The sequence below is a fragment of the Hypanus sabinus genome (assembly GCF_030144855.1).
Source record: "Hypanus sabinus isolate sHypSab1 chromosome 1 unlocalized genomic scaffold, sHypSab1.hap1 SUPER_1_unloc_1, whole genome shotgun sequence".
In the NCBI taxonomy this organism is placed as follows: Eukaryota; Metazoa; Chordata; class Chondrichthyes; order Myliobatiformes; family Dasyatidae; genus Hypanus; species Hypanus sabinus.
The window spans coordinates 144,445-157,436 of record NW_026778903.1 but is presented as its reverse complement, the minus strand read 5'-3'; the positions used below and the strand labels follow the sequence as shown (position 1 = coordinate 157,436).

General features: G+C 45.8%; 1 protein-coding gene across 1 annotated transcript in view; it reads left to right on the top strand.

The window, feature by feature from the left end:
* si:dkey-199f5.8 (beta-1,4-galactosyltransferase 3) overlaps window positions 1-10,454 on the top strand; it is an 88,771-nt gene extending 78,317 nt beyond the window's left edge. Inside the window, exon 7 of the mRNA XM_059957371.1 lies at window positions 6,983-10,454. Within this exon, the coding sequence (XP_059813354.1) occupies window positions 6,983-7,130 (148 nt within the window). The 3' untranslated portion in view covers window positions 7,131-10,454. The remainder of the gene's footprint in view (window positions 1-6,982) is intronic.
* The last annotated feature ends 2,538 nt before the right edge of the window (window positions 10,455-12,992 follow it).

Sequence of the window (12,992 nt, the reverse complement as noted above, 5' to 3'; positions counted from 1 at the left end):
TTCTTTCCAACTGTGATAAGACTGCTGAACGGATCCTGACCTGGATTTGGCCGTACCTTCCAAATATCCGGACCCGACTCGCACTACCTTACTTTCCTTTTCTATTTTCTAATTATGATTTATAATTTAAATTTTTGTTATATTTACTTCAATTTGTACTTCAGTGAGTGATGAATTTACACTCAGTGGCCACGTTTACCTACACCTGATGAATGCAAATATCTAACCAGACAATCATTTGGCAGCAACTCAATGCATTAAAGCCTGCAAAATCGATGTTCCCATGTTGATCGGAATAAAGTGGCGCTTCTAGTTCGGGCCGAATGCTTACTCTCACCTAGTCTCACTGGCCTGCACTCAGCCATAACCCTCCATTCCTTTCCTGTCCATATAGCGATACAATTTTACTTTAAATGACAATACCGAACCTGCCTCTACCACTTCTACTGGAAGCTCGTTCCACACAGCTACCACTCTCTGAGTAAAGAAGTTCCCCCTCGTGTTACCCTTAAACATTTGCCCCCTAACTCAACTCATGTCCTCTTGTTTGAATCTCCCCTACTCTCAATGGAAAAAGCATATCCACGTCAACTCTATCTATCCCCCTCATTATTTTAAATATCTCTATCAAGTCCCCCTCAACCTTTACACTCCAAAGAATAAAGATCTAACTTGTTTAATCTTTCCCTGTATCTTAGGTGCTAAAACCCAGGTAACATTCTAGTAAATCTTCTCTGTACTCTCTCTATTTTGTTGACATTTTCCTATAATTTGGTGACCAGAACTGTACACAATACTCCAAATTCGGCCTTACCAATGCCTTGTACAATTTTAACATTACATCCCGACTCCAATACTCAATGCCCTGATTTATAAAGACCAGCATACCAAAAGCTTTCTTCACCACCCTATCCACATGAGATTCCACCTTCAGGGAACTATGCACCATTATTCCTAGATCATTCTGTTCTACTGCATTCCTCAATGCCTACCATTTACCATGTATGTCCTATTTGGATTATTCCTACCAAAATGTAGCACCTCACACTTATCAGCATTAAACTCACCACTCTCTGCCATCTTTCAGCCCAATCTTCTAACTGGCCTAAATCTCTCTGCAAGCTTTGAAAACCTACTTCATTATCCACAATGCCACCTGTCTTAGTATCTGCATACTTACTAATCCAATTTACCACCCCATCATCCAGATTAGTGTCACATGGACCGAGATACAGTGAAAAGTTTGTCCTGCATACAGATTTCATACAGATCAGATCATTACACAGTGCACTGAGCTAGAACAAGGCCAAAACAAGAAAGAATGCAGATAAAGTTATAACAGCTACAGAGAAAGTGGGCAAATCATATTGACAGGAGATGGAAGTCTTGAGCAACACACACAATCTTTTCCCCAGGGTTGAGGAATCAGGCACTGGAAGATACAGATTTAAGATGAAAGGAGAGGGATTAACAGCAACTTTTTCAGCCAGAACACGGTCTGTATTGTTACATACCCCATAACTGGGTCACTTACCAGCAAAGATAGAGAGGTCCGGTTGAAGTCTGATGGTACTATTTTTAACAGTAATTTATTGATAAAAATACACAAAATAATATCAATGCAAACATACAGATAGTACCGACCATCAATACTAAATCTAAAAGCGCGGGTATAATAATAATCAATAAGGAATAGCTCTATCGTTGTCTAGGGGTTAATGTATTGTCCGATGGAAATATAAAAGGTCACTGTTAGTTCGTTCAAGCTGCAGCGTTTTGGTTTGAGAGAAAGACGGTTAAAACTTGCCCAGTCCTTTTATGATGTCAATCCTTCGAGAGTCGTTGGGAGTTGATTTCCCCGTTGTGAGCTAAAAACCGTTCTTCCATGGTCAAGGCTCACCGATTCGGGGCAAATGGAAACGGTACGCACGTGGCCTTCCCACCGACTTCCGCTATTACGGGATCGCTAGCGTTTCTTCTGGTGCGTCTGTGGGGCTGTTCCCACAGACCTCTTTCATCCTGACTCACGAAGGTCTCAGATGTCAATCAGGTTGAGATGATGCAATCCCTCCACCAACCTCCCCCTCGGTTCATTGCCTGGGGGCTTCGATGCATCGTACAGGATGCAATACACAAGTCCGTCTCCAAGAGACAATAGCCGGTATCAATGGGTCCCCTCTTGAAGGCCAGGTCACATTCCAATCTTTGTGAATCTGCATGTCTTTCTCTCATTTCCTGGGTCTCCTGAACGGACTCAATAATGATCTTGCGATTCTCACAAAGGAGGGGGGCTACCCAGCACCCTTCGGCCCCTCAGAGCTGTGGTACGTTCATAACACCCCCTTTCTTCAAAGTGTTTTCACCAGCAGTGAAACGAAGTAGTACAGAGTCTTACAGGATTTTAGAATCTAACACAATACAAAAGCTTGTCCTTTTCACTACAGAGTAATACAGTTATACATTCAATTCAGCAGCTAAACAGTTAACGATTACAGTGTCACTTCCTTTAATATCTTAGCATCTTGTACCTTACTAAAGTCTTGTAGCATCAGACTTCAATTTAATAACCACCTATTTTATTTCTTTCCTTCAGCAAACAAAAACTAAAGGGTTGTGATCTTAGCTTGCGTGTGTACTACAAAAGTTCATGCAAATACTAATCTTTCTGTTGCTTTCAAACTTAACAGGCAGCTTCCATGGGGTTGTCTTTATTATTCACATGCTTGTCGAAATCCCGTAAAACCGGCTCTTGCTTTTAAAATGGCGTCCCATTAACCCTTGCCTCTTTTCCGGTTATTTCCCACGTGGGGAGCTTGGGTAACCTGCTGAAAATAGGCTTTCGCCTGCTTCTTTCATAGAGTTATTTATCATCACTGTGTCCTGCTGAATTTCCACCCCAATGCTTTAATTTTATGCAAGTTGCTAGCTTTCTTTTCTTCTTGCTTCGACCCTTCAGGCTATTAGCTTTCAGTTCAAGCTCTTTGTTCAAGCAGCATTTCAAATTCTGCCTTTTCACACCACACTCTGGAATAACAATAGCATGCCCCCCCCCCCCGCCCTGTCATCTTCCAACTCAACCTGTAGATGATCTGCAGGCTTTAAATTTTCTTCATTCGATTTGGGAACTACATATTTCCCGTTTCCTTCAATAATAATGTTCATCTCCCCACTTTTGATCTTCGCATTAACTTTTAACACACCTTCAAGCACAAACACTGGGAACTCTCACTTTCCCCACTATTACCAAGGTTAACCCTTTCTTCGCTGAACCAAGTCTATTTGACCCACAAGGACGGCCGTCCTGTTCAACTGAATCAAATACCTCAGACTTTTTCTGAGTTCCATTACTAGGTTCAGTACCACGTGCATCCACATCTTGGACACACTCCAGTGTCCCATTGCCTCTTCCAGGCTTTCAATATCCGTACCTGGTCCCAAGCTCTAAATTCCCCTGATTCTCCCAGCTACTCTCATGGGCAACTCCCTTCGGAGTAAACTCAACCCGCGGGCTGAAACAACCTCATCTGCCAACCCAGCAGACTTCTTCAAGGTAAGGCACCCTTTTCAGCTAGGGCTGCCCTCAATTCATTATCAGGAACACCTTTAGAAGTTTCAACTTCTTCAAACAGTTCTGCCAAACCAGACAGATCATCCATGTCCAACCCTGGACCTTTTAACAGCTCTATCTGTTCCTCATCTTTATTTTCTGCCTCTAGAACTTTTCTCCTCGCTAAGGGCAGGTCTACCTCCTCTTCCTTACCCTCTTTCACTTTACTACTCTTTGTTTTACCACCCTCTAAACCCTCGTGGTACAGGGTCGGTAAAAACATCTCGGCCAAATCGAAACTGGCTGGATTTAAACTGCTCCCTTTCTCAGCTGCCTTTCTCGACATGCTGCGAGTGATCGCGCATGCGGGATAGATCTTGGAATCTAGGGGCAGGGCCGCAACACTCACTGGCCGACTTGTCAACGTCATGGCTGACCAAACCTTACCACTGGCTAAATCATTACCAAGCAGGACGTCCGCGTCAGTTCTCGGGAATTCTGATCGCATCCCCATTTCAACTGGTCCAGAGACTAGCTCACAATTCATAATGACCCTATGCAAGGGCACCATTTCCCTCCCTTTGCCTATTCCTTTCACAGCTACCATTCCCGTCTTGCGACCAAAATCTAGTACCTTACTGCTGATCAACAATAGCTCAGCCCCCGTATCTCTGCAGATCTGTACTGGAAATGGTGTGTCTCCCTCCCTCACAGACACGGTTCCGTTTGACATACAAGTCTCAGACCCTTCTCGTACTCTGTCTACCCGGGGCTCTCTTGTCGATTTACTGATTACCACGGCACATCCGATAGGGATTGCAGCTTTCCCTTTTCCTGTCTCTTTCCTCGGAGCAAAGCACCTAGATGCAATATGCCCCCCCTTTCCACAATTAAAACAGGTCAAGCCCGGAAATCTCTGGCCGTCTGGCCTTTCCCCCTCAACCTTACCACTTGCTCCTGGTGGGACCTCTGCCTCAGCCGGTGGGGTTTCTTGATCGTTCCCATGGTCTCTCTGGGAACTTTTATTCAAGGAAAACTTTGTCTTGTGGGTTAGGGCATATTCATCTGCGAACCTAGCAAATTCTGAGATGGACTTATTCGGCTTCTCATTCAAATACATCCGGATATCCTCCGAAACACAACCTTTAAATTCCTCAATCAGAATTAACTCCCTGAGATGCCAATAATCCTCTTCCACTATCTCTGCTGTGCACCAACGGTCCAGGAGCACACCCTTCTCATAGGCAAACTCGGTATACGCCTGATTCCCCCCTGTCTTTAAAGTTCTGAACTTTTGTCTATAAGCTTCAGGTACTAACTCATAACTTCGGAGAATGGCCGCCTTTACTTTGTCATAGCTCTCCTCCTCTTCCTCCTCCATGGCCAACGCCGTATATGCCCGTTGTGCCTTCCCTTTTAACACACTTTGTAACAATGCCACCCACTGACCTCTGGGCCACTTCTGATTCACTGCCACCTTTTCAAAAAGGAAGAAATAACTATCAACATCCGTCTCCTCGAACGGAGGTACTAACCTCAACTCTTGACTAACATTAAACCGCTCCTCTCGGTCTTACCCTTGATCTCTTCGCCCTTGCCTTAACTTCTCCATCTCCAAGTCATGTTTCCTTTGTTTCTCTGCCACCCCATACTCTCTCTCCTTCTCGGCTCTCTCTCGCTCTTTCTCGGCTCTCTCTTTCTCTTTCTCGGTTCTCTCTTTCTCTTTCTCAGCTGCTTCGAGCTGTTTTAACTGAATTTCATGCTCCCTTTGTTTCTCAGCTCTTTCATTCTCCTTCTCAGCTGCTTCCTGCTGCTTTACCTTAATTGCATGTTCCAACTTTAATTTCTCCAACTCTAACTGAGCCGTCCCACTAGCTGGTACCTTTTCAGGGATATTTTCCAACACCTCAGCTGCAAACACATTCTTCCCAATATAATACTGAGTTATTGCCCTTCACACCTCCCGCTTTTTCATTGACAACTTCACCTCTGCGAGGTTTAACACTTTCGCCAAATTTATCAAGTCTGATTTGGTGGCCGCCTCTAGCGCCTCCAGAGTCGGGTTTTCTATAAATTCACCCACGTCCATCTTTGCTGGTTTCCCGTCTGGCTACCCGCGCAACCAGATCCAAGTTCGGACTTACAAGCCCGATTCAATGGCCCCCCAATTTGGTGTCAAATCTCGAGACGAGAACCCCAAGTTGTTACGTACCCCTTAACTGGGTCACTTACCAGCAAACATAGAGAGGTCCGTTGAAGTCTGATGGTACTATTTTTAACAGTATTTATTGATAAAAATACACAAAATAATATCAATGCAAACATACAGATAGTACACGTCGTCAATACTAAATCTAAAAGCGCGGGTATAATAATAATCAATAAGAAATAGCTCTATCGTTGTCTAGGGGTTAATATATTGTCCGATGGAAATATAAAAGTCACTTTTAGTTCGTTCAAGCTGCAGCGTTTTGGTTTGAGAGAGAGACGGGTTAAAACTTGCCCAGTCCTTTTATGATGTCAATCCTTCGAGTCGTTGGGAGTTGATTTCCCCGTTGTTAGCTAAAAACCGTTCTTCCATGGTCAAGGCTCACCGATTCCGGGGCAAATGGAAACGGACGCACGTGGCTTTCCCACCGACTTCCGCTATTACGGGATCGCTAGCGTTTCTTCTGGTGCGTCTGAGGGGCTGTTCCCACAGACCCTCTTTTATCCTGACTCACAGGGTCTCAGATGTCAATCAGGTTGAGATGATGCAATCTCTCCACCAACCTCCCCCTCGGTTCATTGCCTGGGGGCTTCGGTGCATCGTACAGGATGCAATACACAAGTCCGTCTCCAAGAGACAATAGCCGGTATCAATGGGTCCCCTCTTGGAGGCCAGGTCACATTCCAATCTTTGTGAATTCTACATGTCTTTCTCTCATTTCCTGGGTCTCCTGAATGGACTCAATAATGATCTTGTGATTCTCACAAAGGAGGGGGCTACCTCGCACCCTTTGGCCCCTCAGAGCTTTGATACATTCATAACAGTATATGGAATGATTTGCCGGAGTAAGTGATTGAGGCTAGTACAAAAGATATTTGGCCAGGTGTGTCTATAGGAAACTTGGAGGGATTTGAGTCTAACACAGGGAAATGTGACTTACTCGGATGCTAATCTTGGTCGGCATAGTCTAGTTGGGCTCAAAGACATGTTTGGGTGCTGTGGGAGTCTGTGACATCCGCTCCCCACTCTGAGTCTGTAGATTCTCAATCTGATTTAGCCTGCCATTCCTCCGCCCTCCGTAGATGCTGCCTGACCTGCTGAGACTGCTCCATGTTGTAGCTTCCGGGGTCTCTTGTGACCCCACCGATGGCTTTGTGGCTGGGGAGGGGGAGTGATTTCGAAACCCTGGGCAAGTGCATTAAGCTGAACCTTCCCTCTATCTGCAGGTTCAACCTGTTGGCCCGGACGAGACTCTCGTGGAGGAAGGACGGGATGAACGCGCTGGATTACAGTGTCCTCTCCAAACACTACTCCCCACTCTACACAAACATCACCGTCGACATCGGCACGGAGGAGCGGCCTCGTGCAACGTGACCGCTCGTGGCCCCACTGCCACCCCGCACCCTCGCCCGAGGTTGGAGGAGTTTCCTGACTTTGGCCATCGAGGAAAGCAAAATAAAAATATCTCTGTCGGAAGAGAAGAGAACCCACCATAACCTGGGTGTTTCACTGGGGTGGGGTGTGGGGGAGGCGACCACATGACGGATTTTAGTCACCTGACCCACCCAGCACCTTGAGACCTGGCTTCCTACGGGTGGGGACGGTCCGGTCTTCACAGCCCCTCTAGGCCTCCGGAGTTCCGCCCTGGGACAAGGTCTCCCACTCAATACAGACCCGTTTCTGATGGGGGGAGGTGGAAAGAGGGGTGTGGTGGTGATGACAGAAGTTATGACGAGAGGTCACACAGTGTAAACTGCAGTTTGTCACTGAACCCTTGGGTGGAGGGTGGGATGGGTGGGAGGGGGTGAGAGACGCACAACCTGTCGTTACACCTTAGTCCTGGCAACATTCTCGAAAATCTCTTCTGTACTCTTTCCAGCTTAATGACACTTCCCCCACATGGAGATGTCAAAAACTGAACACACCGTTGTAAGTGCAGTTTCCTCAATGTCTTGTCCAGCTTGAATGTAAAGTCCCAACGCCTGTGCCCAGCCTTCTGATCGACCAAGGCAGTGTGCCAAGTCGGTCTGCCATAGCTCCACTTTCAGGCAACTCTGTTCCCCTCGGTCCCTCTCTTCTACGGCACTCCCTGAGGCCCCGCTGTTCACTTGGAAAGCCGTGCACTGATCTGATCTTCCAAAATTCAACACCTCACTCGTACCAGAATTAAACTCCTCAGCTAATCGAGATCCCCCAGTGATGTCTGATAACCCTCTTCACTGCTGGCATCAATGCCCGTTTTAAACGTCATCGACAAATTTCCTAACCATGCATTGTACGTTCTCATCCAGGCTGTTGTTGTAGATGACAGACTACAATTGTCCCAGCTCTGAGCCCTGGGGAACACCTCGTCACAGGTCTCCAGTCTGAGACCATCCACCATCACTCTCTACTTCCTACCCTCGAGCCACGTGTCCTATTCACCAGCTCTCCCTGCACACAGAGAGAGGGGAGCAGCGGACTCACTGAGGGCATCTAGATAGATAGATAGGCACTTCATTCACCCAAGCAGGGGGCTATGGGTCAAGTGCTGGGCAAAGTTGTGATGAAGCATCCGTGGTCCGGAACGTTTAGTCCCCTTCACAGATGCCGCAAGACTGCCGAGTTCCTCCAGCATTTTGCTCGAGATTCCCAGCAGCTGCAGAATCTCTTTTGCTTATATTGGGTTAGGATGGAGGAGTTGGCAGAACTGTCTACTGGCTGGCAGGAGTCAGATGGCCCGACTGGCATGTTTCCATGCTGTTCAATGCTCTGATTCTGCGCCAGCACAGCATGCCCACAGCTCACTAAGCCGAGCCCGTAGGAGGAAACCGGAGCTCCTGAGGAAACCCACGAGGTCACGGGGAGAACTCCTTACAGCTGCGGCGGTCGAACCCCGATCCACGTGGCGGTTGTACGCGTGCTGTACCCCCCACAACCCAGTCACACAGTGCTTGGAGGTACAACTGGGTAACAGCAACAAGGCAGAATAAAGTGTAAAAGCTACAAGGAAGTGCAGTAAATACACGTTGCGTGCAATTCTAATCACCCAGATACAGGGAAGTGAGGGGGATTTGGACAGGGTGCAGAACAGTTTCAACAAGGCGCACAAACAGGAAGCTGAAGAGTGACTTGATGGAGACAATGGAGACTGTGTTCCAGTCACAGGAGGACAGAAGTTCAGGTAGTTAGGATGGAAAGGCCACAAGAAGATTCCATCTTATCATACCAGAGCACTGTTCAACGGTCTTATAACAGCAGATTAGAAGCTTTCCTTGAATTTGGTGGCCTTCAGACTTTTGCATCTTCCGCCCGATGGGAGAGGGGAGGAGAGAGAGTGTCCAGGGTGGGTGAGTCTTTGATTATGCTGGCTGCTTTCCTGAGGTAGCGAGGAGTGTCGATGGAGTCCGTGGCGGGGAGGCCGGTTTCTGTGATGCGCTGAGCCGCGTCCACAACTCTGCAGCTTCTCGCTGTCATGGGCAGAGCGGCCCGTCGTACGTACTGAAGCTTGGTGCAGCCCCCGCAAGGGGCCGGTGGGGAAGGACCAAAGTATGCGGTCCGTCCACTACTGGACGGGGAGGGGACGCACAGAGAGCACGGCTTCAGAATAGAGGTGAAATAGAGACTTCTACCTGCACAGGAATTTCTTTCGGTGGTGAATCTGTGGAATTCATTGCCACAGTTCAAGGTACGAAAGCTCTAACAAAATTTATTATCAAAGTGTGTGCGCCATATAAGCACAGCCCCGAGATCCATTCACTCGCAGGCACCCACAGCAAAACGAAGAAACACAATACTGTTCACGGAAACCCCACATGCAACAAAAGCCAGCAGACATCCAACGGGCAAAAGACGACAAACTGTGACGGAATAAATGAAGCAAATAACTCAGAGACCATGAACCATGAAAGTCAGTCTACACGCTGCAGAGTCACTTCGGTGCCAAAGTGAGTGAAACCCGCCCGGGAGCCCAATGGCTGCAGGCCAGCTGCTCCTGGACCTGGAGGTGTGCGGCCCAAAGATCCTGCTCCTCCTGCCCAACGGCAGCAGCAAGAAGGGTCAAATGCAATAAATCAATTTTATGCTATAAGTCGATTTCTTCTCAGCTCAAGCTGGTACAGACAGAACCAACCACATTTCTCAATCGCCAGGAACTTTTGAACTCCAAGTGGTGCTTAGTACTCTGGATTTCCACCTGCTCAGCAATATTTATGTAATTGTTTAATGCTTATTGTGTAGTGACCTGGGATGATACCAAATGTAGATATCACTTTTCAGCCAATGTATACCCTGTTCATATTCCATGGTCTTCCAAATTCCTCTTTTAATTCAGCATATTTCTAGTGTTTTCCAGTTATTCATGTATGTATGTGATGTGTGTTTGGAATGGTTATACCTATTAAGTTAATTGTTCTTGCTTGTAATATTATACCCAGATGGTTAATACGAATTTTGCTGTCTGTGATAATCGGACATAATATAATTTGAATCTAAAATTGGATCAGACTTGTATTTTTAGTAAGGTATAATATTAATGCAGAATCCTGGTGAATGACATTTACCCCTTGATTGTGCCTGTGTAAGAGACAAGATGGAGTTAAACTGTTGCAGAAGTGATAATTGTAATCGTTATTATTTCTGTTATGATTTTATAATACTAATAATAAATATTATTTTTGTGATAATTGCAAAGACAATAAACACTTTTGTTATACAGTGCCCCTATTCTTTTTGCATGATATTTTGGTCTGAAATGGATCTGATAAATTTACAAAGAAAAATAAGAACTGGAATGGCAAGTTTCAGAAAACACACAAACATTAACATTACTGCGGACGGTAGGAGTAATAGAGAATAGACAGTAGGTGCAGGAGTAGGCCATTCGGCCCTTCTAGCCAGCACCGCCATTCACTCTGATCATGGCTGAACATACACAATCAGTACCCCGTTCCTGCCCTCTCCCCATATCCCTTGACCCCGCTATCTATAAGAGCTCTATCTAACTCTCTCTTGAATGCATCCAGAGACTTGGCCTCCACTGCCTTCTGGGGCAGAGCATTCCACATATCCACCACTCTCTGGGTGAAAAAGTTTTTCTGCATCTCAGTTCTAAATGGTCTACCCCTTATTCTTAAACTGTGGCCTCTAGTTCTGGACTCACCCATCAGAGGGAACATGCTTCCTGCCTCCAGCATGTCCAATCCCTTAATAATCTTATATGTTTCAATCAGATCCCCTCTCATCCTTCTAAATTCCAGTGTATACAAGCCCAGTCGCTCCAATCTTTCAACATATGACAGTCCCGCCATTCTGGGAATTAACATTCTGAACCTACGCTGCACTCCCTCAATAGCAAGAATGTCCTTCCTCAAATTTGGAGACCAAAACTGCACACAATACTCCAGGTGTGGTCTCACCAGGGCCCTGTACAGCTGCAGAAGGACCTCTTTACTCCTATACTCAATTCCTCTTGTTATAAAAGCCAGCATGCCATTAGTTTTCTTCACTGCCTGCTATACCTGCATGCTTGAATGATGTACAAGAGCACCTAGATCTCGTTGCACTTCCCCTTTTCCTAACTTAACTCCATTTAGATAGTAATCTGCCTTCCTGTTCCTGTAATATTTCAATGCTTTTTATCTGATGAGTAACACATCAGATAAAACTTCTGTAGGGTTCTCAGTAATGTTAACTGCTAAGGCTAATGAAATGACTTCTCGGTAAGGCTATCTGCTGATGTAATGGTTTCTCTTTAGCTGCGATGTTTGGGTTAGAACTACAGACAACAGGTAGCTAACCAATGGGAGACATGTCATTCTGTCTTGTATGTCTGGGAACCGGGCTTTTGGTCGAGGAGGAACGAGAGGAAGGGCGTGCGTGGAGAGCGGGCGGACTACCGGACGGCGGAGACGGGGGTCCGAGTGTCGGCAGCATTTTTCGCAGAGGTTGTTTAGTGGAGGAATACTTGCTGTGTGAGCTCCAATGATTTATTGTGCATGAACTATTTTATTAACAGTGGCACCTTTTTCTTTTATATTCTGTTTCTCTACCAACCACATAGTCAAAGCAATTGTTAAAAAAGCGTAATTACTTAATCGCATATTATCTGATATTTTACGTTGTGGGTTTGTACCGGGGTGCTTTACACAGCATCCACACAAACGTGATTACACCATTTGGTGGGGCAGGCAGCAGCTCCCCCTAGACCAGGGGTCAGCAACCTTTACCACTGAAAGAGCCACTTGGACCCGTTTCCCACAGAAAAGAAAACACTGGGAGCCGCAAAACCCGTTTGACATTTAAAATGAAATAACACTGCATACAACGTTTTGTTTTGCCTTTATGCTATGTATAAACAAACTATAATGTGTTGCATTTATGAAATTGATGAACTCCTGCAGAGAAAACGAAATTACATTTCTGCATGCAACAAAAACATTTTGAACTCCGAAAAAAAGACGTTGGGTTGAAGGTTACTTTTAAGTAAAATACTCAACGTCTATTTGAGTCCTTCTTGTATTTATGAAAAACGCCAAACTTAAATTTGCCGCCAGCAGCAAACCAAAAATAACGTCAGCCAGCTGTCAACCTGAAAAATAAAAGGACTATTTCACTGAACAATGAAAACATATGAATATACGTAAAATAATAGGCAATTAAAATATTTATCATACTTGTTCAGGTTGACTCACACCTGACAATGCAGTCGTATTTAGTAGGGATGGATCGATGCTTAGGGGAGTGACCGGGAAGGATAATGTGTTTTTTTCCTCTCTGAACTCACAGAAGCGTTTCCCAAACGATGTTTGCATTGCGAAGATTGCAGAATGTAAATACTCCGAATTTATCATGTCGTGACCTTGTTTGAACTCTCTCAAATTGGGGAAGTGAGACAATGTGCCTTTCTGTAAACCTCTGGCAAGCAACGTCAACTTGCGCTGGAATGCCAAAACATCCTCCAACATGTGCAGGGCTGTACGTCCTTTCCCCTGAAGAGCTGTGTTCAGCGTGTTCAGGTGCGCTGTCATGTCTACCATGAAGTGTAGCTTTTCCAGCCACTCTGACTGTTCCAGCTCAGGAAAGTTGAGCCCTTTGCTGCCCAGGAAAGTTTTCACTTCTTCCAGACACGCGACAAAGCGTTTCAGCACCTCCCCTCTGGACAGCCAGCGATAAAAACACGTTGTAGCGGTGTGCTACACGCAGTCAGTAAACTGCAGTCAAAGATAGCTTTATTCGAACTAAACAGCCTTGCTTTTA